Raw genomic sequence first — 27992 nt, forward strand, 5'->3', positions numbered from 1 at the left:
ATGGAAATTACGCCATGTTAAACGAATTATCAAGCACATGGATCTACCTTAGACAACTATGGCAAAACCATACCGCAAACAACATTACTAAAAAGACACCATCTAAAATGGAAAATGAAATTATCAACAGACCCCAAAGGATACAAGATAACACCCTAAAAATGTTAAACGAATCAACAAAAGAATACTCAACACCCCAACTAGATCATGGATATATAAGTCCAAGAGAGGAAAGTGAAAAGATACCACGACAACCACACTTAGGGGAGAGTCGGGAACCCTGGGACAAGTTCAACTTAAAGCTCAAAATCTTCTACATTTACAGTCTGATTTTTTTGTATCAAACATCAATCTGTGGCAAAATCACTTGGCTTTTATTGGGATTTTTCTCAGATTTTTATTGCTCACACTGAAAATAGCAAGACTTATTTTTCAGAAGGTCCTGTTTTGTCCCAGAGTACCACTTGTGCGGGTATTATATTTCAGGGCGGTGGGTACTTTGGGACACAATTATAGTTAAATTAAAAATCCGTATATTTCGCGGTATAAAACTGTAGAAATACAATAAACTTATTTAAAAAATTATTCAACAGAGTATTTGGTCAGGTCTGCATCAAATCGGATCATCTTGGCTATGCGTTCAGTTCCGCCTGAGACCACTGGAACTGGCAATTTCATCACTACTTCTGAGCTATCGACAAACGCTTTGTCGTGCTCTTTCGGAAACGTAAACTTCCAGGCTGGAATATTTCGTTTAAAAAAATTGACAGTGTAGACGTCTGGCTTGGCCTGAAGCACTTCACCAGTGTAGAATTTCAATCCCTCTTTCCCCTTGTACTCGACTAGAACAAAGTCACCTGAACAGATACTGGGAGTCTCAGACTCCTCTTCCGCCAATCGGAGATCTTAAGAGCAAAACGAGTGGCAGCACTCAAAATCCCCTGGTCCTGCTTTATGTCCGCTTTCCTCACTGAAAGTCAGCAACCTCTTGGTAGTTTTCTTCTGAATCGTCGACTCTTTGGCAGGAGCCGCTTTCTAGCTCTTCTTGAGATCCTTCTTCTCTTTTTTTGCCTTACTTTCGTTTTCAGCAGCATGGATCAAGTCTTTCGCCGGTGTAGAAGTCAAGATCTTGGATACTCCAGGCTTCCATTATGTCTTTATGTTTGTAGCTTCCCTTCTTGGCATGGGTATAGTATCTTCTATCACAACAAACAAGGTTGACTGGGTTGTAGCACTGGGACTCTGGCTCAACCGAAGCTAGGTGGATCTGGTAAATTTTCGTCAACAGCGGCAGAATCATTTCCTGGCTCAACAGTATCTTCTCACCGCAAAGCAGAAAGAAAGTCAGACTTGCCACACTTCAGTATTCAGTGGGAAAATTCCAGGCTTTGAGAATCCACTAGTAATGTTAGTCTGAGAGAAGGCCTTAGGGAAAGCAACCCCCGGTAATTCATTGATTTCATATTCCGTCACTGCTCGAACAGGGTAAAGTCTCAGCCGGTTCTCCATTGCCTGTGACCAGTAAGTCTTTAAAGGTCCATAAACCGAAACGTCGAGAGGCGGCAAACTGGATGATATGTGCGGTGGGAATGTAAGTAAATGTATTCCCTTTTCTTTGTAGAACCAAACTGCATCGTAACTGGTGTGACTTTCATAATTGTCCATCAGAATCAAGGCGGGATTCTCAGGAGATGGGTGGACATGCGATACAAAGTGCTCCAAATGCAGCAAAAACAGATCCTTTGTCATCCAAACATTTCCAGGCTTGCCATTTGCTATTCCAAAAGTCTGTTGGGGGGGAGGGTCCATCAATAAGCTTTTCTACAAAACGTGCTCGTGGGAAAATAAAAATGGCTGGAATAAATCCTCTAATGACATTTATAGTACCCACCATGGTCACCAGCTTTCCTTTTTCTTGGGAAGTTGTAGCACCAAGCTACTTTAATCCCTTCAGGCTCAGCACTCTTTGACACTTTGTATGAAAATTCGTGAGCCCAGTCTCATCAAGGTTGAAGATCTGTCTAGCAGGGAACTTGTATTTTGAATACAACTATCCAAGATTCCTGTAAAAGGTGTCAACAGCTACACGATTGAAACCAAAATTTCTCTGGATACTTGTAGGTTCCGGCCTTCGAAGCGAAATCGACGGATGCTTTTTAAGAAAGCCATACAGCCAGTCTTTGCCCGCAGACTTTTCTGTGTGCCAGCTTTACGAATATGCAAGTCTGTTTTGCTTCACCATAAGCCAAGCAAGCTCTCTGGCTCTCTTTCTGGAGAGATCATAGTGCATTCGGGCTGCTTGAAGGATATACTCTTCAAGTTGAAGCTCCTGCTCACTCGTAAATACTCACCTTTTGTCATAGGCGGGAGTATAACTAAACTCTTCTTTTTCTTCACCTGTTCCATTACGAAATGCAGTGGCATATCTGCTAAGAGTTGACCGCTTTACATTGTAAAGGTCAGCAACTGCTCGAAGGGGCATCCAATAAGGGTGAGCTTGTCTTGTCTTGTCATGTCATGTCATGTCCTCCTCATTTCGGACGTAAACCGACGGATCAACTGTTCTCGTTTTTGGCTTCCTAAAACAAAAGAAAGTGTATTTAGTTTATATATTAAGTTTGAGTCTAAGGGAAAGAAAAAATTATAGAGTTTAGATTTGAAGTATTTGAGACTTAGATTGTAGGGTTTGGATTTGAGGTCTTAGATTTGAAGAGTTAGATTTGAATTAGTGGAGTTTATTCTATGAAAAAAAATTGAGTAAATTTTTAGGGAATGTAGAAATAGTAGGCCTATAGGATTTTTATGGATTTTAAGGTTATACATTTTAGATTTGAAGTCAGTCATTTTTTAATGATTGTTTGGAATTTATTTTTTACTAGGGAAATTTATTTTATATGTAGTGAGGGATACGATCTTCCTGAATTGTGAAATATTTGATTTTTGGGAGTTTTTTTTAGGATTGTTGTAGCTACCGAATGACGCAAGGCCCAGCAAGAATAGAAAAATGAAAAAAATAAGTCAATATAAGACAAGAAGCATACTCTTGAAAGTTCTTTAGGCTAAAGTAAGCCAGGATACCCTGGGACACAACAAACTGAACCTGTCCCAGTGTACCCCGGAACTGGTATACCAGAGTACCCTAACAGTACGAACTTACAAAAAAATTTAGATCCGCCACAAGATGGCAGAAGAACACAACAAAATTTATACCATCGAAAAGCTTATAAATTTCCCTATCTAAAGGGATACAAGCAATTTGCTAGAACCTGCTTACTTAAGTGTACCGTAGAATTTCGCAAAGCAAAAATATTTTTCAAAAACCACATAAAAAATTCTTACCTATATGTGGTGATATAAAGTTGCACATGCGAACGCTATATGACATCCAGAGATATTCCAAAAGATGGCGTTTGATATGTGAATAGTGGCAGATTTTTAGCTTTAAGTTTTCTCTCAAAAGTACAAATGTCTCAGCGTACCCGCGTCCCAACGTACTGACTCTCCGTTATATCTAAGACGCTAACCGAAGATATACAGTTCTCGATGTCGGAAACCACAACAAATACAATCCCGGATCTAATCGAACTCAATGAAGAATAACCAAGAAAATTAATTACCTTAACTTATCGGAAACCAACGTGATTTACAAGATGAGTATGGACCACAGGAGCAATACTAATGCAAACCTATTCTTTCGGCAAAGTCCCATTTCAAGGGTGCAGTTCTGATAACAAGAAGAAAGATGCATACATGCCCAAAAAATGTTGGACAATAGACGACAAATATACGTGCGCCACACTAGCCATGGCCGAAGAGCCAATAAAAGACAATATCGAACCCTTACCTGATCTAGATGAGAAAAACGCCCTGAAAGTATCAATCCACCAATCCTTCTTAATATTATACAGGCAGAGACTGCAAGCCTTATTCAACTTGTTCGATACAGAGATACAAAAATTAAAGCAAAGTACCACAAGAATCTTTGAAGTATTCTATCGTAGAAGCAAATACCGCAGATCCACTAGTCTAATTCCCTTTGTCGAAGAACTCGCTTCTCGCCTATTTGGGTTGTCAACAGAAGAGGACATGAAAGTCCTAAGGGAAAACGTAAGGAAATTGAATGACGCCATGAACGTAACCTTACACGTCCAGGAAATACAAGCTAGCATAGCCAATTTTCAAAGAGACAAAATTGAAGCAATATCGAATAAAATCTCAAGGACAGTAAATATACTGAATTATTTAAAAAACAAGGTAGATCGTGTCAGTTAGATTCGAGCCTTGCTATGGTGAAGAGCCAAACATGAATAATTTTTTACTGGAAAAACAAACTGTACATGCTTTAAAAAATTTCCTGTGGAAAAAGTGCCAAGAAGAATAACCCAACTATTTACGTAGAATCTCAGTGATCAATCCCTAAACGATTATGTATCTTAAAAACAGATCAAGGACAGGACGTTGAAACAGACTATGAAATTCAGTTTCGATCCTTTTGCAATGAGTGTTATACTTTATAATAAGTTGAAACCAGCCCATTGTATGTGATAAGAAGAACTACGTGCGAACAGTTTTATACGGGAAGTGCAATCTGTAAATGTTTTAAAATAATTCTTCCCAAGTATAAGTGCCAAAAAGTAAAACCAAGAAGTTAAACCCACAAACAGTTAACCCATTCAGACACAATTCAAGTGGAAGCCAAAATAAAGTGACAGCGCATGGGAGTACTACAAAGACACGAATTGAAGTTATCAAGTATGTCGCAGTAGGCTGCATCAAGACATGGCTAATTGTAGAAAGAGACACGCCAAGACAGATAGTCCAATTAATTGAGTAGCAACTTCATTAATACTTACAAGTATTAATAATTACAAGTATCATTAATACATTAATACTTAATTAATGCAAGACAGTAGCAACTTCATAAAAGCATTTTAGAAGGTTTTAGTAAAATGTTCTGAAACCCTTCTCAAAGCTGATTTTTGGGGTTAATCCCTTTTTTCGAAATTTTGGGCATTAAGGCAAATACTGGATAAAGTAAGAAAACCAATAACGTAGTGTCAACAACTTATAATGCAACTATAGGACGAGCACCAGAAGCTACAAACAAAACATATCAGCTATCACGCTATGAAAGTGGCTAACACCACATATTCTCATATGTCCACGGACTAGGCTACCCACCGGTGAGTTGCGTGTTGAAAACATATTTCACTGGTGTATTTCGACTATATTACACAAGAAATCAGGTTAAACCATAAGAAGGTAATAAAACTGTAACATAAAAAATGAGGACCATTTGTGCTAGTTGGTCATTTTTTCTGCTGTTTCTTCTTGTATCTCAGCTTTCATATATCCTTTTACACAATTTTCCACTTTGGATGCAGAACCATTTTCGAGGGTGTTTTCTAATTCCTTGAGACGATCAGTTTTTCACTGAGAAGCCCGTTCAAGGTCGTAAAACCGAGACTATTTTTAATGCCGGTTTTGCTCAGATTGACAGCTGAGAAATTTTGCTCAGCAGCAGTGGAAGCGTGTGGCAAAATAAGTAGGCTTAAAGTAAAACGCCCAAACAGAGGAAAAAGTTTTTACCCATTAGCATATTTTGCCTGTAAACCCGAATCCCAAACACGGCTGGATCTGAGTCAATCGAAATACCAAGCTCAAAGCAAAAGGTTAATCTCTTAGCGGTGCCAGGTTTGGATGATTTTATTCTACTCCCATAGCATAGCGTGGATGAAACCAATCGAAGTTTCTTGCTAATGAATACCTGGAGTTAAAAAAACACTTTCTCATCACAGAGCACCATCAAAATTTCCTACACTCTTTTTTTAAACCCAACTGCAGGAAATAGAGATACCTTTTCTGTGGCAAAAATCACTTCCACTTGGTCCCCGCATTCCACGTCCTTGACATGAGAACAACCACGTCCCTGACAAGAACGGTTGTTCGTGAGAACAACCCCTGTTCGAGCCCGCAGAGCCTGAAAACGCGGCTCATTGACGAAAATCTCCGAATAGCAGAAGTATTTGAACCAGCAGCAGGCATAAATTGTTTCAAGGGTAATTGGAATAGAAATTTTGCTTTGATACGATATCATGAAGCAAAAAATTGACAAACTTGTATTAAATTAAATAAGTTTTTTTTATAAAGTATAAAAATGTTTGATTAACTCTACAGATGCAGCATAAACCCTGGTCACCATTAGATTTGACGTTTAACATTTCTAAATGTCTAGAAGCCTAGGCTAAATAGGGTACCTACTAGTGCAATGCAATTACTCTGCTTGTGTTGATATCTAAGTATAGCCATTAGCTTTACAAAAAACTTGGTTTTTATGTTCGATATTCCATAGGCAAACTGGTATAAAGACAAGATGGTAGGCTAGATGAACATAGGCTAGGTTACTTGATTCTTTTTTGTAAGATCTTTGAAAATATACCAATCAAATCACTCACACCTCACCATTCCCTCCCATATATAGCCCTAATATTATATTTCTTTGTAACATTAATAAAGTTATAGGCTACTTTCTAGCTCCAATATTAAACTGGCTATCTACATGCTTTGCAATTAATCTTTATGTGTGACTGACTCAAACTGGTTTCAGGAAACACCATTCCTCAACAGATGCTTTCATATTATTAACAAATGCAATAAATGAATCATTCTCAAAAAATAATGTCCTAGTTGCAGCTTTCCTAGATTTTGAAGGGGCATATGACAACGTAAGTTTTAAATAAACTTACAAACCTTGGACTACCCCCCAAGCTAGTATCTTTGATAAATTCTTTCATAGAATTGCAGAGTTTCATTGTTTGTGTAGGTTCAGCCTCTTCACCCCAAAAGACAATAACCAAAGGCCTTCCTCAGGGAGCAGTCCTCAGCTACCCCTGTTTGCCCTATATCTCTGGGACATGAACCTTCCCCACACAAATCTACAATATGCTGATGATCTGGTACTATGGTCATCTGGCAACACCTTTGAGATTATACAGTCAAAGCTGCAAAAGTCACTTTTCCAATTTGAAAAATTTCTCAACATTCAGATTTACCCATTACACTTACCAAGTGAAAAATAATCCAATTTTACCAAAAGCAAAATCATGTTAATGCAAGACTAACTCTAAATGGAACAACTATTCCAGAAGATAATCATATTAATTACCTAGGTCTCATGCTTGACCAAAAGCTTTAAGTTCCACTTCCACATTTCAAACACAATAAAAAAATGGTATAGAAAATAAAAGTATACTAAAAAGACTTCTTTCCACACCCTGGGGCTGTAAGGAGAAAACATGATTCCAGTTTTATAAATCACATATAAGACCCCATATTGACTTTGGGCTAATTGTCTATGGTTCATGTACAGAGAACCAGATGCAAAAAATTGAAACAACACAAAATGATATAATACATCTCATATTTGGTCTTAGGAAACCCACAAGCACCAAGTTTCTGCTTATGGCAAGTGGATTAACAACAATAAGGGAGAGACATAGCTTTCTCTTGACAAAACATCTTACAAAAATTGAATCAAATAGCTCACACACCCTACATAATTGGTTAAGAAATCCAGCCATGTATAGAAGCATTGCAGATGAGTATGCCAATATTCAGAAGAAGTACCCTGTCCCTGCAAAGTCTATTGCACCTACTTTCCCCCAGTCCCCTCCCTGGAATTGGTCAATCCCCATAATAAATACTGATTTCTCCAAGTGGAATAAAGATTTAACCCCCATTGCTTTTGTCCAGAAAAAATTTGCTGAACTTAATACAATTACTTATAAAAAACATTTTCCAAATCTTTGTTGATGGGTCCAAAATGAATGAGAAGGTAGCAAGTGATGTTTTCCTTCCTCACCTGAAAATTGCAATGGGTGAGAGATTGCATAATAATGTATCTATAATGTCTATAGAGTTAAATACCATAATCATAGCATTAGAACACCTTATGGAAAACCAACCTTTGATTGCTAATTCTAATAATATTATAGTTTATGCAGACTCTTTATCAAGCCTTGAGTTGCTGTCTTCAGCTCCTCAATATAGTCCTAGCCACTCTGGTATAAGTGGTAATCATCAGGTTGATGAAATAGCAAAAATTGCCATAAATATTGACCAGCCAAGTGGGAGACCAATCCCCATTAGAGATATTTACCAATGGAATGGAGACTATCAGATATTATGTTTAATAAGAATAATCCTATTCTTTCCCCCTTTCCCTATAAATATTTTTCTAAAATTTATCACAGAATTTGTTCTGGAACAAATGGACTGAATTTTCTTGCATTCTTGTGCTAGTTTCCTAATTCAAGTAGTTCAATTCCCCTGCCCCCTCTTTGCAGGTATTGTAATATGAATAGTGAAACAATTGACCACTGCCTATTTGAATGTAATATGCTGACGTCTGCACAACTTACTTGCTTTGTAAACTGTTAAAATGCTTCAAACACCACAAAATCTCACTATCAGCCAAGAGCCTAGCCAACTATACCTGCACACAGAGCATAGAAATCGATATCTATCATCTTATATTTGAACTCCTTGAGTCGAAAGATCTACTGAAAGATATCTGAGAATATCTAATAAACAAGAGGCAATCAAGCCAGTAGCTCTGTAGCCCACAGAGTGAAGCAATAGGAAAAGGGCTAAATAGTAACTACTGAAAAGCCCGCCTGCTGTGAAATAGAAGAAGAAGAAGACTGACTTCATAATTGGACCAAAGACTATTTGAAGTGACTTTTAAAAGTGTATAATAATGCAAAGAAAGGTGACAAATTGATTAATAGAAACATCTTGGATATGAAAAAGTTAGAATTTAATTGTTTTGATTTGCCTTTAGTTTTAGATATTCTTTAGGTTATGCATAGAACAATCAGGGGGAGGGGATGAGAATTTCATTTTTGAATGAATTGATTTTATAGTGCCATTTGAAAAGTGCATACAAAACATCAAGTAGGCTAGCATGCAGTGGCATATCCAGGATTTTGTTTTGCGGGGGGGCCCGTCAGTCTACCTTTTTATAGCAGTCATGTGAGCAAGAACATTATCTATCATAGTGCAAGATTTCAGGCAGGGGGTTGGGGGGGGTAGCTAGGTAAAGAAATTAAAAGTACACACTTGTCATGAGTATTTCTAGTTGTAGACTTTTTTTTGTTTGAGAATGGATGACAATATTTTAGCAACAAAGTCAGAATTAAAAAAAAGTTAGAAGCAGTGAGAGTTTCTATTTTGGGTGAGTAGTTGTTTTGGAACTGCCACAAAGCAGCAGAATTTAGAAAATATAAAATAAAGAAGTGCATTATTCCTTATATTTGCCTATGGGACCCTTTAATAAAAAATAATATTATATCAAAGACAATTGCCCAGAATTTGGTTTCGGAGGGGTGTGGCCTCAGTCTACCTGTTATAACAACCATGAAAGCAAGAAATGTATTGATATTAACATTGTTTACAGAGAATAAAGCATAGTTAAAATTTAAAAAACAGAATCAACTGTGCTTAGAGAAACAAGCAACAAAAGACAACCTAACCTCTCACAGTAATAGCCGCCAGTCTTTTTTGGCTGCAAATCAATTAAACTTTTTGGCTGCATTGACCTGGATATCATGGTTCAGGGTCATGTGAGCTAGTCCGTTCAGACACTCCTTGCCCATGGAGTTCTGCAGATAGGTTTTAATTGCTTAAGACAGCTAAAGCTCCTCTTAGCAGAAGCAGTAGTCACAGGTAATGTCTGAAAAATCAACAAATGCATGGGAAAAATCTTGCATCACATGATGCAAGAGTCAAAGCAACAGTTGATGGTTTCTCAGACTTTCCAAGCCACTTTTGTTTCCAAAGGACTAACTCACATTCGAATGCACCCCTGTGAAATCCCTTGTAAACAGCAACAGTGTTCACAAATTCATTAATATTTAATGACTCGTTGTTAGCTGGCAAAAGCCTTCCAATTTTGAAAGATGCCTCCTGATGGTGCAAAAATCTTTGATCAAGTTCTTCAATAAGTGAAGCAAAGTAAGGTTTGAACAATGACTCTTGATAAAAAACCTTGATGGACTCATTATTGTTGATGGACGTTTGGTGGATAGACCTTGGAACAGCCGGAACCACATTTACCTCTTGTGCAAGCTCATAGGCTTTCTGAAAAATTATTTCAAAATCATTTTGTTTTGACTGCAGTAAAGTACTAGAACATAGCTTAATATGGCGACAGCACTCAACTAAGTCTAAATCTTTGGCTTGCAGCGCCTTAAAGACAGAGAGCATTATGGCACTAACAAACTCTAGCATAGCCAACGTGAACATAAAACTAAATTTGGTTGCTGCTGAAATCAACACATTTGCTTTCGAAATAACTTCTGTATCGCACTGTATGCTACCAACTATTTCCTAAAGCACAGAAATAATTGCACAATACAAAGACATAAAAACTGAAGCCACAAAGAAAGCCACAACAGCGTGGATCTTTTTATTGGTGTTATGGAGCCGTCAGAAGTCTTGACAAGACAAAACCTAGAATTCTTCATGTTCGTCACAGGCTCACTAACCCAATTTTTCTCAACTTGGTGTTTCACAAAGTGAGCAATCACTGGCAAATCTTCAAAAATGCCATCACTTTCCAAGCCTGATTCAGTGTCAGTCACGGAAGCCTTTTCCTGCTTATCGGACAGAGTATTTTCCTCTGAGTCATTGTCTGAGTGTTTTCCTCTGAGTGTTGTGAAGTACAGAAAGACAAACATTCGGCACTTGGTGACCGAAAGTAGAAAGTACGTTGTTGGGTATCAAGGCTTTCATTATTCGCTGGCTTTTAATACGAGCTCGCCCTAGCTCAAGCTTGATTTCATCGTCCCCGGGCAAAGAAAAATCGGAACTGACAGACACAACACCAATGGATCTAACTCGCTTGGCCTTGGGCAAGGACAACTTTTCATTAGAATATTGAGCTTCAAAATCCGTTATACTTTCATATCAACGAATTTGATGTAGAAGTAGGAGGAACAAAAAGTTTATTACAGTACTGTAAGTGCTGGTTTGAGACCACATCTTACTATAAAGATCTTCACATGGTTGGCTATTCATGTCAGAGAGTTTGAAAAGATGTTCGAGCCCAAGCCGTTTGAATTGACGAATGAGAAGCACTAGGGAATGCATATTTATCTCTAGGCAATGGTAAAGGTTTGTGGTAATAAAATTCTTGTTCAAAGCATAATGTCTACTTTTTAGGACCCAGGATCTACAATGTTAAATGCAGTAAACAACACGACCTAGTAAAGATAACCTCTCAAGAGGAGAAAGTTTGCCGTCGTAAAAAACGCGCCATACACTTTCCATAAGCCAAAGATAAAACTGTGTTCCTTCACTTCCAGTAACACACTGTTTCAAGTGTGCCGGAGGCACGAAGGAAGGGACACCTGCGAAGGTCAGTTATTAGCCCCTTGATTGGATCATCATGTAGTGTGACCTTAACAGTAAAGTACCAAGAAAATGCTCTCTACCCGACTGTTCCAAGGCTTCAAAGATTGCCCTTGAATCGTTAAATTACTCATTTTATTACTTATCTTGCTGTTCCTGGACAACATCAATTTTGGCAATTAAATCATAATTGGAACATTTTTTCTCCCAATTTTACTAATGGTCGCAAAAATTCGTTTTCCTTGTAAAACTTGTAAAAACTGAAAACAATTAACTTTTGTTAATTAAATTATTTGGGTACATGACTTGTTTGGTAGGTCAAACTTGCCCCCCCCCCCTCAAAAGTATTGAATTTTAGAGACACGGCTAAAAATTCTGGAATGGCTCTAAATGATCAATTCACACGGTAAAATTACCGTTTTTGCGGGATTCTACTTTTTGTTTTTGGAAATACGGGAATATGAAGGTATTCCAACATTAATCATGCTCATAGTTACGCAAGAAATAGAATATAAAATGAATGAACTATTAATAATCCCATTTTGGGCTCTAGAAAAAGATTAATTTTCAATAAAGTTTGATCCTACCCAAATAATGATCATTTTTACTGTTTCCTTTAATTGATCATAGCTAAGAAAAATTCTTACGAGAAGATTTCCAAATTTAGATTTGGTCGTCTTCAATCTAAATTGGGAATTTCATTTTAATAACAGGTAACACATGCGTGATTCAAAACCCATTAAATACAAACTATTTTCAGAATATTAGTAAACTCCTCACCATCATTGCTGTTTTTTGCAAGCCTTAAGAAATGATAAATGCTGGGCTAATGTCGTTTTATTTTCTTTCGTTCCTCTCACGCTACCTTTCCGCTTCAATGCTTAGCTTACACTGGAATTATAGCACCGTTTGAATGAACTATCGCCTCTTAGTCTGATTCCTTATCACAATTCCTTCATTGCAGAGAAGCTAGTGCTTATAGCTCTGAGGGTTAAATAGTGAGAAAAATTTCTTGACATCTTGTTTGATTACAGGAGGCAATTGCACGTTTGATGATAAAATAATGATATAAGCTTGCCAGAGAAATGGATAGCCATTTAACAAGAAATGAAAAAAGGAATAGGTGTTGCAAATAACTTAAAAGCGTGAATATTTCGGAACTTACTATATTGGCACTTTAAAAAATGAAGAAAAGAAATTTCGGGGGGGGGGGCGGGCCCCTAGGCCCCCCCCTGGATACGCTACTGCTAGCATGATCACCTCATCTGTTGCTCAGTTATGGAGTCCTGTATAGGGCATGTTAATCATAATTTTTTTTTTTTTAGATTTTCTTGTTTCCAGCTGGCATTATGAATCTTGGCTATTGTTGAGGAGAAATATCCCTAGCCCACCTATTTATAAAAATAATACAAGCTGAGAAACAGGGGATGTAGCCAGCATCTTGTCTAGAGAGGCTGCTAATTCTTTGACAGAGTGAAGTGGCTAAAGTTACAATGACAATTAACATAACCTTAACTTGCCACCATGTTCATGTTCTACATCTAAAAGTCATTATTGGTTATCATTGATTAGTTACAGAATTAATTACAGCATTATGCTTTGTGGATTAGAGCTAAATATTTCCAGGACATTATGGATGATTGAATTCACAGAGATCCATTGAATTGCATCTCTACAATCAAATAGCTCACCAAATTTGCTCTGATTTTGTACCATCTTATAAATAACTTTGTCATGTTTTGATTGTTCCCTTAAAATATAACATTTACTTTACATATAAGGTGAAATTGCAGACAATAGTATGTAAACATGTGATTTGGACTTGAAAAAATGGCATGTGAAACACATATTTTACATGGTTCCAAACAGTGGTGTAATTTGTAAAAAAATCCTGGGGGGGTGTGTGGCAAAGTTGGAGCCAATTTTCCCAAATCAAGTGAAAATGACGGTGAAAACTGAAAAATGATCCATATGGTCTATTACCATAAAAGTAAAGATGTACTAAAGAAAACTGACCTGTTTTTCAGGAAACTTGAATTATGCAGGTTTATCTTAGTTTTTGATATTTGCAGAAGCTAAATTCCAGCTGGGGGGCAAAATTGGATCTTGAGAGGGCAGTTGCTCCCCCCCTGCCCCATAGCAAATCACACCCCTGTTTCCAAACAAAAATTATAACTACAAAACCAAATTGGGGTCAAAATGTAGATCTTGCACTACGCTGCAAAAATCTGAAATTTTACTGGAAAGATTTTTGTACTGCAGTATTATTTTAATGAAAAAAAGGCTTAAAATTCCATGACAGTTGGTATGCAGCAAAAAATAATCCTGTTTTTGAAAGCAAAAGTATAATTAATACCAAAAATGTGTACACTCTGTTGATTATTTAATTCAACTGAAAGTAAGGAGCAACATTAAAACTTAAAATAAACAGAAATTATTCTATTTATGAGAAGGGCTGCCCACTCCTCAATCCATGGCTCTTTAGACTGAAATTTTTGTGCTTTAAAAAACCTTCCTGTTCTGTTTCAATGACTCCTGTGTTTCTGCAGTTGTTTTTTAAAGAGTCAGGACAAAAACTCAAATATTAGTGTAAAGAGCAAGGAATATAGGAGGGGCAACCTCCTGTCAAGATATTTTATAAACTTTGGTTTGAATCTACTTTTGTTTGACTCTAGGCTTCAAAATTCCAGTAATTTAAATAGTGTTTGAGCCATATTAAGATTTATTTTCACTATTTAAGGTATTTCAAGGACTCAAACTAGCTTTTGTGCCTTCATTTGTGATATAGATCTATTTTTGAAAGGGACTAGGAATAGAGATAGACATTTCAAAAGTCCTTTACATGTGATAATTTAGACTCTAGATTCATTCCTAAAAATTTTGTTTGCCTATCTCAACTACTATAAAATATAAGAGAAGGCATCTCTCCTAGAATTTTATTGGAGGCAGGTAAATCTTAATTTTGTTTAAAAAAAAGTTTGAAAGGAACTAGCAATAGAGATAGACATTTCAAAAGTCCTTTACATGTCATAATTTAGACTCTAGATTCATTCCTGAAAATTTTGTTTGCCTATCTCAACTACTATAAAAGATGAAAGAAGGCCTCTCCTAGAATTTTATTGGAGGCAGGTAAATCTTAACTAAAAAACACTTTTTTTTCTTAGTTTTAGTTTGAGTCTGGTTTTCTTTAATTCAAAGTTTTGGAAGCACAATTTCAATGATATTACCTTAATTAGCTGAAATTGCACGTCCAGCAAGATAAGGTGGTGATGAGCCTCCTGTGGAACATCTTGCAGGTGGTGTGACATGACTATGGTTTGGCATCCCAGGTTAGCCTACACTCTGCATTGGCCCAGTCCTGGTCAACTCCAGGACTTGATATAGATAAGATTTTCAGTAAAAATCTAGACCAATTTTCTGCTAGATAAAGAAACCTTCAAATTGGGATTAAGTAAAGCTTAGAAGTTCAATGTAGTTTCCCTGGGTCTTGTTTGTGCTGTATGCCTATTTTAAAAGTTTTAGTTTATACATTTTTTTCAAGTTCACCAAAAATCTGTGGTCTTAGAAGAGAAACAGGTGAAGTTGTATGCCTTGATAGACCTTTGCTTGGCATAGATTAGGCTTTGTGTCCATTCTTGACAGTTATGCACACCAACATAACTACTTTTAAGATAGCTAAAAGGGAGTGTTGCCTCTACAATCCAAATTAGGACTCAGGAAAAGGTTTTGAAATGTCTGCCTCTACTTTATCATTGGGGTAAGACTTGAGTGATTTTGTGTAGTCCTGCCTTAGCTTTGAAAAAAATGTTCATAAATTTGGCTTAAGATAGTGTTTGAGCCATGTTTTGAACAAATTTTAAATTTTCTTCATGCTCCCTCTACAAACACCTCCGCGAGCTGACGGAAGGGAAGACTTCCACCGTGAGCCATGTTTTTTCTGCTGACGGAAGCATGCCGGATGACGATGCAGGCCAACTCTCTGCCTGGAGCAGTCACTTCTCAACGATTCTGAATGCCGAGGCAGTTGCTCATCCCGACCCTGATCTGATTCAAGCAGCAATGACCACACCCGAGGCTACTTCCTACCTCGTATCGCAACCATTTACCACCTTTGAGATTCAAAATGCTGTAAAACAGTTAAATAATAATCGAGCCCCCAGCATCTGGGGTTTTTCTGCAGAACTCCTCAAGTACGAGGGTGCAGTGATGATTCTGTGGCTCCAAAAAATCTTATCAGCTGTATGGACGACGGAAAGCATACCAAAAGACTGGCGTGCTGGCATCATATTGCCGCTCTGGAAACGTAAGGGCAGCCGTCAAATCTGCTCCAACTATCGTGGGATCACGCTTCTCTCCGTTTCTGGTAAACTCTTCGCCTTGTCACTCCTGGACAGATGTCCCACCTTTTTGCGTAAAGAGAGAAGAGTCCAGCAAGCCGTATTCATCCCCGGCAGGTCGATGACTGAGCAAATTTTTACTAGGCGCCAGTTGATTGAGAAGACGCAGGAGTTCCACCAAAAAGCGTACATCGCATTCGTGGACTTTAAGGCTGCCTTCGATTCTGTTGATCACTGTTCCCTTTGGCTGATACTAAGAACTACGGGTCTACCCAAGAAATATTGCTCACTCTTTGAAAAGCTGTATGAGGATACGGAAAGCTGCGTGAAAGTCAATGAAAGACGCAGTCCCACATTCCCGGTGAAGACTGGCGTCCGGCAGGGTTGTGCCGCCGCTCCCGAGCTTTTCAACTGCGTCATAGACCATGTTATGGCCAGCACGATGAATCGCCTTCAATTCGGTCTTCAGTTCGGAGACCGGGTACTCTCTGATGCTGACTTCGCCAACAACATAGCGCTAGTTGCGAGCACCGTCGATAAGATGACCAAAACTCTCCTGGTGCTCTCAGAAGAACGCTCGAAAGTTGGACTGAAGATCAGCTGGTAGAAAACCAAAGTTATACTCTTTGAGCCCCCCACGTCCCATTCTAATGTAAAGGAAGTCAACATTGGAAGCAACGAAGTAGATGTGGTTGAAGACTTCACTCACCTGGGATCTATTCAGTCGAATGATGGATTGATCACAAAAGAGCTTAAATCTTGAATTGCCAAAGCTTCAGCACTTGTTGGGAGGCTTAGCAGCATCTGGCAAAAGCCAAACATAAGCCGCTTTACCAAAATGCGCATTTACAATGCGTCAGTCAGCACCGTCGTGCTGTATGGAGCGGAGACGTGGCCAGCTGCCAAATCTATCCTCAGCGCTGTCGATGTCCCTTTGATGAAACACCTCTAAAGTATCGAAAGACGTCTCTGGACTGACTTCGTTAGGATCAATACTCTCCTAAAACGCACGGCACAAACTTCTCTCTCGAAGAAGCTCACCCAGCGTACTGTTCGGTGGTACGGCTACGTCCTTTGCATGCCACGCAACGCCCCAGCACGGGTCGCATTTGACTTCAACCCCACCCTACACGGATGGAAACGACCCAGAGGACGCCCAAACACTAGGTGGAAAGACAAAGCCGATGAATTCCTCAGCCATGCCCACATCCCAGTGGAAGAAGCTGCGATCCTGGCAAGCGATAGGTCAACCTGGAGGCGCCTAGTCTCATCGTTCTCTACGCCGAACCCTCGGCAGGAGCCGTAAGTCAAGGAAGTCAAGTCTCCCTAGAATCTTTTAGTTCTTACAAGTAGGGAAAAAATACAAGTACATGGCCTGCAACATTTTCTTAGACCTTAGTTTGTGCTAAACATCTAATTTTGAAAGTTTCTTACACCTAACAAATTTTTTCTAGTGTGTCAATATCCAGTGACCTGAAAGAGGGAAAGAGTAGAAATGAGTTCTTGAAAAAAAAAAAAAATACGTGTTCTGTTTGGGGCTGTATTTCTATCCTTATAGTTTAATTTACCTAGCTCTTCTACTTTCAAACAGTTTTTGTAACAAGGTTTAAGTAAGGAGTGTCATGTGCTAATAGTAGCTGAAACTCCAAAAAAGGAATTTTGAAAATTATATTTGTATACAAATTTCTATACAAAATTTGCAGCTAAGATGTAAATCTGTAAAAAATTTGTTAAAGTAAAAACATTTATGTGAAGCTTTTATCTCTAAGAAATATTAATGTGCCTCAAAAAATGAAAAAGAAAATCCTCTCTCCAAATCATGGTTTCCAATTATTGGTAAGTATATTTTGCCAAAAATTAAGGTTTAGCCACCAACAATTTAATTATAATGTGCTCAAATTTTCCCTAAATCCTGGCTGAAAAATACCAATAATTTTGTCAAATAGTTAAAGCCTGAGGCTGGTAATTCTATAAGTCTATGATCACAAAGAAGGTATATTTTTTAAAGAGTTGATTAATTTTCTAGCTAAAAGGTAAACATGTTCAGTTCTCTTTATATATATAATAATGGATACCTGCAAAGAACAGAATATTTGCAATATCTTGTGAATTGCTAAGAGTATTTGGTCAAAGCTTCCAAGAGGTCCAAGCTGTCAAAATGGCATATTTAAGCTTAGCTTCTTGGGCGTGTTTAAATTTTTAAGTTTGTAATTGTATTGTTTTTTTTTGTTTTTTTTTAGTATTAATAAATTGATTGATTGATTGATAGTATCTCAGAAACAACTAAGGGTTTTACATTGAAACTGTAAGGGAATGGTGAAAGAGATGTTAATTCAAAAGAGACGAAGTTTTTAATAAAAACCTTATATGCCCCCAGGGCATAACTTACATCCCTTATCCTGAGGGCTGTGGGAGGAGTGTCATCGTCAAAGATATAATTTCCAGACCTTTCAACTACTTTGAACAAAATGGCTAACTCAGAATTTCAATTGTATGTGTTTGGATAAATGATGGGCGTGGAAGGGGAGTCAGTTGCCTTCCAATCTCTTTGAACTATTAAAAAAGGCACTAGCCATTTCAATTTTCAATCAAATGAGCCCTTTTTGAAGTTTTATGACAATGCTCTCTATCAGAACCTTATATGCCCCCAGGGCATAGCTTACAACCATTGCCCTGAGGGCTGTGGGGTTTTCATCCTCAAAAACATAATTTCTAGAACTTTCAACAATGCTGAACACAAGGGACAGCTTAATAGGTCGATTGGATGTGTTTGGGAATATGATTGTTAAGTGACGGGGTCGAGTGACCTCTCGATCTTTTTCGACGGGTGAGGAGAGCATTGACCCGATGAAATTTCAATCACATGAATCCTTTTTGAAGTTTCTATAACAATACTTTCTATAAACCCCTTATATGCCCCCAGGGCATAATTATTATATGAATTTATTTCTGCATGTCTTTGGTTCAATACAATCTTTACTTTCTTTGATTTTTTTTTTATTCAATTCATTTTATTTTTGTTTTTTAAATTACTTAGTTTTTTTAACTGAAATTATTAACTGAAGACACTGGATTGATCACAAAAGAATTGTTGACAAGATTTGGTCAATATAATAGAACTTCCAATAGAATGCAGAATGTTTGGCTGTTCCAAACCTTCTATACAACTGAAACTTCGCCTTTTCAATAGCAATGTGTTATAACAGTTCCACTTTACGCAGCCAAGAACTGGCACCTGCACCAGGAAAAAAAGAGGAAAATGCTTGCTTTTCAAAACTGACGTCTTGGAAAAATCCTCAACATCCACTGGCAGCAGTTGGCTAATTCATCCACGATAAGATGGGCTTGATTAAGCAGTTTTACTAGATTTTGATCGATTAAACAGTTCTTGGTAACGCACTGTAAGTAAGGAGCGACTCGGCTCAAGAGTAACTGAAACTTTAAAAACAGAATTTCAATACTAATATTACTACTGCTAACAACTCACCGCACCATCAGCGCACCTGAGACCAACACAGCTACGCACGCTCCTCCTCCGTCCCAATTTATTCATAGCCTCCCTCTTTATACCCTCCCAGATAATTCTCATTTCCTATAAATATTTCTTTGTAACATCCTCCCACTGAATACGAGGATGACCTGCTTTCCGTTTAGTCCTAGACGGTTGGCCAAAAAGGACAATCTTTGGCAATCTCTCAACCTTCATCTGCACAACGTGCCCTAGCCACTTCAACTTTTTTCCATTATAGCCCTAGAAAGCGGGATTGAATCACATTTTTTGTACAGCCTACTGTTTGAAATACGATCAGTCAGCCGGGTACCCAGAATAATCCGTAGGCAATTTCTCTGGAAAACATCTAGCAAATCTTCATCCGCTTTCCTGAGCGCCCATGCTTCAGAGCTAAATTTGACCACTGTCATCACTGTAGCTTTCAAAATTCTAATCTTCGTTTGCAGACTTATGTTCCTATTCTTCCAAACTTTTTTTTAACTGTGGAAAAACACCCTGAGCCTTGGCTATTCTGCTGGCTATAACATCTTAACTGCTTCCACCGTCTTTACTAATAATACTACCAAGGTAAGTGAAGCTGCCCATTTGATCAATCTTTTCATTACCCAATGTCACCTTATCATCTTCACTTGTTCCTAGCCTTAGCGACTTAGTCTTCTTAACATTAATTTTCAGGCCTATTCTAGCACCCTGAACTCGTAAAACTTCTAAAAGTTCATTCATTTTGCTCAAACTTTCATCTAGGATGCTTAAATCATCAGCATAATTTAAGTCCAGGAATTTTTCCTTCCCATTTCATTCCGTGGTCTCCCATTGCCTTTCCTGTGCTCCTTAATACAAAATCCATCAAAATAATTCATATAAAGAGGGATAGAACACAACCCTGCTTAACTCATGATTCAATACAAAACCAGCTGCTAAACTCATTTCCTACCTTAACTGCAGCAGTGCTATTCTCGTACATAGAACTAATCACTCTAATGCATTTCTATGGTATACCATACGAGGATAAAACCTTTGCTAAAGCCCTTCTATCAACGGAATAGAACGCTTTCTCATAATCTATGAAACTGAGGACCAAAGGTGTTGGAAAACTCAGGCACTTCGCAATTATTAAGCTATGAGTGAAAATTTGGTCAACACATCCTCTACCTTTTCCAAAACCGCACTGTTCTTCTCTTAAAACTCTGTCTATAGTATCTTTCAGTCTAAAGAGACCAGACTAATGCCTCGATAATTACCTCTCTCTTATCACCTATCTTATAAAGTGGCTTAATTAAGGTTTTTCCTAAAATCGTTGGGTACTTCCCCCTTTTCAAAAATCATATTCATAATATTCAGTAACTTGTTTCTAATTGATACCAATAGATATATCACAATAATTGGCTTATTCCAAATATATAAGTTTCATTAAGATTAGTCTTATCTATCAAAAGCTACGAGACTGGGAAAATTTCTCCGATTTTCGAAAAAAGGGGAAAAGACCCCCTAGAAGTTATAGAATTTAATGAAAATCACACCATCAGGTGGAGTATATCAAAGAACTCTACCGTTGTGGTTTCAAGATTCTATCTGGAAAAATGTGGAATTTGTAATTTTTGCCAGATCATGGATTCGTGTTTATTTGTTGTTTTTTCCCCAGGGGTGATCCCCTGTGGGCCTAGAACGTCGGGAGAGGGCTCGTTCTAACAAAATGAAAAGTTCTACTACCCTTTTTAAGTGATAAAAAATGGAGGGAAACTAGGCCCCCTCCCATGCCACTTTTTTCCTAATATCGTCCAGTGAAAATTTTGAGATAGCTATTTTGTTCAGCATAGTTGAAAGGCCCAATAGTTATGTCTTTGGAGATAACACGGCCCCCTACAGCCCCTGGGGAAAGGTTTTAAAATTTTGGGAAAGGTTATAAAATTTGCCCATTGTTTGCGTTTAGTATTTGTTATTGGGAAGTATGCATGCGTTTTTCGGGTGGGGAGAGGAGGACGAATTTTCTGCTGGGGGAATTTTGAACGGGGAGAATTTTCCATGGAGAAGGAAGTTTCCAGGGAGTGATCTTCTCTTGGGAATTTTACACGGGGTGAATTTGCCAGAATTTTTATACAAAATTTCTTTATGTCTTGCTTTCTCTCTGCTTATTCAATTTTACACGTGGAGATGTTAAAAGTAAATGTCCGGGGCAAATTTTCACCAGGATTGAATTGACCAGAGGATATTTCTGTGGGGGGGATTTTTCCGTTTAGGTGGAGCCAGATAGCCAGGTGTTATTTAAAAAACGATCAGAAATTAAATACAAAAAAAAAGTTTTGTTCAACTGAAATTTAGGAACAACATTAAAACTTAAAACGAACAGAAATTATTTTGGGTATCAGCAGGAGGGTTCCCCCTCCTCAGCACCTCTATCTTTACGCTAAATTTTAAATTTTGTCCCTTTAATTTTTTTAAAAACGACTACTGAAACATAAGGGTTGTTTAATTAGAACAATAAGTGACTTTTCTTTTTAAAGTGCCGAAAAACTTTAGCGTGAAGAGCGAGATAATGAGGAGGGGGAACGTCCCTCATATACGTAATAATTTTTCTTCGTTTTAAGTTTTAATGTTGCTCCTTACTTTCACTTGAAAGACTTGTCGTTTTTATTTAATTTCATAAAATATAGCTAATGGAAAATTCTTGGCTGTGTATTACGTATGTGCAATTTCGGGCTACCGAATATACTGGCAATCAAGGGTTTCAAGCCACAGAGGCAGACCCAGGAATACCTTGCGATGAAAGTACCAGACATATCTATGTAACATGTACACGTCAATCTTCTCCTTGGTGGAACATACTGGCACTAGGAACCCAACGGGAACATCGATGGCTCCTTCTCAATGTTACTTTAGAAAAAGTTTTCCTCGAAATAAGTTTTTAGAAGAAAATTAAAAAGCTCCATTAAACCAAAAATGAGCAGAAATAAAGACAAATAATCTTCCAAGCGTAAAACTGCCACAAATCACCATCAATAAACAAATGAAACCCAAAACTAACAGGAATTCTAATAAATAACCAGGGCTAATTCAAAAGGAGCAGAAATTGACATGAGTAGGGCTGACATTCCCCATGCCTTCTGAAGACTAGAAAATAATTTGCACTTTATTGAAAACGCAATACATATTAAATGTCTTCACTTTTTCAGTTTTAATAAGGCAAAAGTTATTACGACTTTAAGGAATAAACATCAGTATATGTATAATAAAATGGCAATCCATGGGCATTTTTTTTCCAGTAAGGTGCAAAGCAGCCGTGGTAGTTTAGTAGCTTTAGTAGGAGCAGTAGTCGTACCTGTAATAACAGTAGTATTATTAGGTTGGCAGCAGAAGAATTTATAGCTTTAGCCCTTGCTTTAGTAGAAATAGTAATAATAGTAGCAGTAGTAGTAGCATGAGTAGAAGCAGTAGCATTATGATGCAAATAATGTTGTGTTGTTAGTTCAACATCCCCCGCAACAAGCCCTGTAAGTTTCAACTTCAAGCACAATATTGTTCCTAAGATATTGCTGATATGCCTTTTACAGAACTTGTATACAGACGGCGGGTGTGATTCAGTCCACCCCCCCCCCCAAAAAAAAAATCCTGAAAATTTTACCTTCATACTCTTATTCATAGTTGTAATAGTAGTCACAGTAGTAGTATTAGTAGGACTAGTAGTAGCATTAATAGTAATAGCACTAGATCCAGTAGTGTTAAAAGTTTTTAACACTGTATTAAAAATTTATAGTGTTAAAAATTTTAAAATAATATACATTATTATAAAATAATAATGTATTAAAATAATATAGTGTTAAAAATTTTGGTCAGCTGAACATCCTCCTCATCAAGTCCTGGAAGTGTCAACTTAATACAATTATGTGTTGCTACCCTTTGATAACCTGCATATTCATACACTTCCTAAGATTATCATCTTAATACTCTTAGTCTTACAAGTAGTTGTGATAAAAGTAGTAGTTGTACTAGTAGCAGTAGTAACAGTTGTAGCAGCAGCATTAATAGCAGCAGTCTCATGTTCATATCGCCTTTTGGCCAGTTGAACTTTCCCCTCAGGATACCTCGGAAGTATCATCTCGATACGGTAAGCCATCCCAACAATATTGCTGATGCAGCCTTTCGATCCTTTTTTGACGCCTTTTTCATCTTAGTACTCTTAGCCTTACAAGTAGTTGCAATTAAAGCATTAGTTTGATTAGTTAGTTGCAGTAGTAGTAGTAGCAGTAAAAGTAGCAGTGGTAGTAGCATTAGTAGTAGCATGCACATATTACTTTTTGGTCTAGTGATCTCCCCTTAAGCATTCTCGGAAAGTTCCAACTTAACACCCAAATCCCTTCTTTAGATACGCCCCTTTTGACAATCTGCATGCACATATTGTGTTTTGATTTAGTTCAAAAATTCCCTCAGTGTTCTGTCAAATTTTCACCTTCATATGCTTAGCCATAAGAGTACTAGTATCATTAGTGGTAGTAGTATGAGCAGTAGTAGCAGTAAAAGGGTTGTGTTATTAGCAGTAGTAGTGACAATAGTAGCAGCAGTATTAATAGCAGCTGTAGCAGGTACATGCCTTTTGGTCTGTTGAACATCCCACTCATTATGCCCCAAAAGTTTCAGAAGTTGGGTGACCAAACCATGGCTTTGGCGACTAAACCATGCTTGACACAAAGAGATGTAGCAGATGTCCTGCAGCCCTATCATCACTGACTGGTGCACACTGGACTTGTCCATATCAATAGCAAGTGCGATTTAAGGTAATAGTAGTAGTGGTAGCAGTAGGAGCAGTAATAGTATCGTATTAGTAGTACTAGTAATAATAGTAGCAGCAGTAGTAGCATGCATATGTTGCCTTTGGGGCAATTGAACATCCCCCTCATGATGCCCTGGAAGTTTGATCTTCGTACGGTAAGCTGTTCAAAAAATATTGCGGGAATGCCATTTGGTAATCTGTATGTACATAGTATGTTTTGATTTAATTCTTTCCCCTCAACATTTGATTTAGTTTCTTTCCTCTCAACATTTTCTCAGATGTTATCTCAATATCCTCAGCCTTGGTAGTACTTGCTACAAAAGCTGTAGTTTTAGTGGTAATAGTAGTAATACTGGTCGTAATATCATTAATAGTGATTTTAGTAGTAGTGGTAGCAGTAGTAGTAGTAGAAGTAGTAGCTTGCAAATATTACCTTTTTGGTTAATTGATCATTTCCCTTATCATCTCCTAAAAGTTCCAAATTAATAAACTCAGTCATTTTTGAGTTACGCCCTTTTGAAAAGCCATATGCACATAATGTGTTTGGATTTAGTTCAACACTCCTCTCAACATTCTCTGAAAGGCTCACCCGAATGCCCTTCGTCTTTTTGGGAAGTAAAGGTCAAGTATATCCACCTTTCTCAATTACATATTATATGCATTCAGCGGATGAATTGCCTAACTTACAGGCCTCTCTTCGAGGTGTGCGTGTGTGTGTATTTGGGGGGGGGGGGGGCGACATCTCCAAAGACATAATTACTGGGCGTTTCAATATGCTGAACAAAATATCTACCTTAAAATTTTGATTAGATCTGTTTCCGGAAATGATGGTCGTGATGCGGGGCTGGTCGCCCTGTAGTCACTTTTGACTCATAACTTTAGACACACTAGAAGTTTAAATTACAATAAAAACCTTATATGCCCCTGGGACATAACTTAAAACCCTTGTCCCTGGGCTCTGGGGGATTGTGTCAACCCTGGAGGCAGTGTTATATGATCTTTGGGCTAGTTTTAACAAATGGCTTTCCCAAAATTTCGATAAGATGTATTTTTTGAAAAGGGGACATGGCGGGGGGGGGGGGGCTAGTCGCCCCGATCACTTTCGGCTCTTAAGATGGAAACTGCAACTTTCAGTTTCCATACAAATGTGCCTCCTTCAAAGTTTATACGACACATAAAAACAAAATGGCTATCATAACCGCCATATGGAATAAAATGGCTGTCTCAAAATTTTGATCGGGCGCATTTGAGGAAAAGAGGGCGTGTCGGGTGGGGTGGGGGATAGTTGCCCTCTGATCAAATTCGACTCTACAACAAGGAACAAGAAGCATCAATTTCAGATCAAATGAACCTACTTCAAAGTTTCCATAAAAACCTTCCCTTCCTTCTAATAAACCTTAGTTGCCCCAAGGGCTTAATTTACATCTCTTGCCCCCTGGGGGTTTGTGCCAACCCTGGAGGTATTTATATATGCTCTTTGAACTATTTGGAACAAAATGGCTGTCTCAAAGTTTCGATTGGTTTTATTTGGGGAAAATAGGGCGGGAGGGGGCTAGTTGCCCTCTGATCACTTTTGACTCTTAGATATGGCACTAGAATTTCTAATCGAATAAGACCCTACCGAAGTTTATACGACCACCCCGTCCATAAAACCTTATATGTAAACAACGGGCAACTAGGATAACTTATAACCCTCACCCTGAAGGCTTTGGGGCGGTTGACATCCCCAAAGACGACATTATTGGACCTTTCGACTATGCTGAACACAATGACTATCTCAACATTTTGATTTGATGTTTTCGGAGAAATGATGGGGAAAACTGGTTGCCCTCCAATCACTTTTGACTCTTTAAAACGTCACTCGTAGTCTTATTTTCAGTCGAATGAGCCCCTTTCGAAGTTTCTACGACAACTCCTTCTATACGAAGTGCCCTAGTCTAAAAAAAAATGATAGATTGTGCCCGCATTGCTATTTACTTAGGCAGCGCTATTGCGCTACCTAATATGATACGTGGTGGCTTTGGAGGCACAGACAGGTCTGATGGTCTTATTGTATTTCTAATACAACATTTTTCTCTAATTTAAAATGTAATCAGAATCTTTCAGGAGCAATGGTTTTTATAATAGCTATTTCTGCATGTGCTCAGAAATGTTTGTTTAATGCCTTTTTCATGAGCACAACTTTTGTCTATTTAAACTGTTTGTTTTTAAATAATTTTTATTCTGTATTTATTCTGTTTATTCTGTAACAGCCCTCATGAATTACTTATTACTTGTATGGACCACGCAGTACAGATGTTGAACCTGCTAGCATTAGAACACCTGCAACTTCAGCTGCGATGTTTGCTACCCTGTAAGCTTAACCAAATATGGAAAACTTGTAAGACTAGGAGCCGGCGCTAATGTCTTTAAAAATCACAAATGCCATCTAGCGTTTGGCGACTTTGTTTGACCCAAACCTGCTTCATACTTGTCTTTGCAGGTACTTTAAAATGCATGGGAGGATAAAAAAAAAGCAAAATGCTGTTTTGATTAATTATCACTCATCAAGAAACTTTAGCTTTGATCCTATTGCAGAGTAGTTTAACCATATTGAAGGCCCAGTTGTCTTTGAAATCTCCTTTTTTCTTATCAAGTTGACCTAATAAAAGACTAAAATTGATTTACATATTTTTATCTCCTCCTCTCCCTTTCTCCAAGGGTCATACCTCCATACACCCAGCTATGTACACAGGGATTCCTGCTTACGGGACAGTATTTACATTAACCAATCGTAATACCTACATAAAGGATGGTTCTTCTATGACCACGCTTGAAAACCCTCCTATACCCCTAAAAATTTTTGAAAAACATGAGCCTTAATGTTTTCTTATTTTCGAATTTTTTGTCATTTGTTTTTATGAGCCTTTGCAATTTCTTATTTCATGATAGTTGTTTAATATGTTTTATTAGTTTTTTTTTTACAGGGAATGATAAAAAATAGACTCCCTAGTCTTCTGCGTCATTTTCCTGAAGGCATTCCAGCAGCATCCACTAGATCGTATTTTGTTCACCAAAATGATCGAAAAAGTGGCTATCGTAAACAAAAGGATGAAAATATTATCAAAAACGTCAGAGATGGACTTAAGCAGCTAAAGCACGAAGTGAAAGCTTGGAAGGAAGAAGTTAAAGAAAGAATAACACATGATCCGTTTGAATTTGTCAACCCTGGACATGTTGAGCCTTTATGGTTGTTTGAAGAAGATGATTGTTTACCATCTTGGAAAGTGAGTTCTGACTCAGATTGGGGTCTTGGTTTCAGCTCCGCATCTTTAGAAAGAAGTAATTTGGGGTATGCTGCTTTCTCTGGAAATTTGGACACCACCGTCCCGAAAGATGGGAAAACATCAAGAGCTGGGTATTGTAGTATGCAGTCTGCAGAGCCACGAAAGTCTTTTCAACGGGAAGACTACTATGATTGGAGTCTGTATACTCACTTAATAATGAGAGTTCGTGGTGACGGCAGAACTTACCGTGTTAATCTTGCCAGTGTTGGTTACTTTGATGTAACATGGCATGATCAGTGGAACTATTTATTGTTTACAAGGGGTGGTCCTTATTGGCAAATAGCCAAAATCCCCTTTTCAAAATTTCTGCTCACAGCAAAAGGAAGAATTCAGGACCATCAAGGGCCGGTTCCCCTTGACAGGATTAGTAGTTTAGCTGTTGTCTGTGCTGACAAGGTATCTGGCCCATTTAGGCTAGAAATAGATTATATAGCCTTGCAGTATGATCCTAGTCATACAGAGAAGTTTGCCTATGAAATGTACAAGGTTCCCAATTTTACTGATTAATATACTTTTCTGGATGATGTTTATCAATAAGTTTCAATTACGAATAAAAAATATGTTATTGCTAATTTTAAATTAATTGATCACCTTAAATGGCAATTCGTAGCAGTATGGACGAATCCAGTGAGCACTAGTCA

General features: G+C 37.8%; 2 protein-coding genes across 3 annotated transcripts; one reads left to right on the forward strand and one right to left on the reverse strand.

Annotated features, from left to right (window-relative positions):
* Positions 1–1344: 1344 nt before the first annotated feature.
* LOC148953687 (uncharacterized) lies at positions 1345–1749 on the reverse strand. The gene has a single exon (XM_089085790.1). It carries the CDS (start codon positions 1747–1749, stop codon positions 1345–1347), a length of 405 nt encoding a protein of 134 aa, XP_088941916.1.
* Positions 1750–6016: 4267 nt separating this feature from the next.
* CIA30 (complex I intermediate-associated protein 30) lies at positions 6017–27923 on the forward strand. 2 transcript variants are annotated; one of them, XM_089086785.1, is made up of 2 exons: positions 6017–6059; positions 26992–27923. In XM_089086785.1, the coding sequence occupies exon 2, from the start codon at positions 26995–26997 to the stop codon at positions 27856–27858; it is 864 nt and encodes a 287-aa protein (XP_088942911.1). In that variant the 5' UTR covers positions 6017–6059; positions 26992–26994; the 3' UTR covers positions 27859–27923. The 2 variants fall into 2 exon arrangements, with proteins under 2 accessions (XP_088942911.1, XP_088942910.1); XM_089086784.1 differs by lacking the exon at positions 6017–6059 and adding an exon at positions 6100–6119.
* Positions 27924–27992: the final 69 nt, after the last annotated feature.

Source organism: Artemia sp. Qi Xiang Cuo, chromosome 3 (assembly GCF_049724085.1).
Source record: "Artemia sp. Qi Xiang Cuo chromosome 3, ASM4972408v1, whole genome shotgun sequence".
Lineage (NCBI taxonomy): Eukaryota > Metazoa > Arthropoda > Branchiopoda > Anostraca > Artemiidae > Artemia > Artemia sp. Qi Xiang Cuo.

Coding starts and splice junctions, on each gene's coding strand:
- LOC148953687 (XM_089085790.1), bottom strand. CDS start 1,749: ATGACAAAGGATCTGTTTTTGCTGCATTTGGAGCACTTTGTATCGCAT.
- CIA30 (XM_089086785.1), top strand. CDS start 26,995: ATGATAAAAAATAGACTCCCTAGTCTTCTGCGTCATTTTCCTGAAGGC.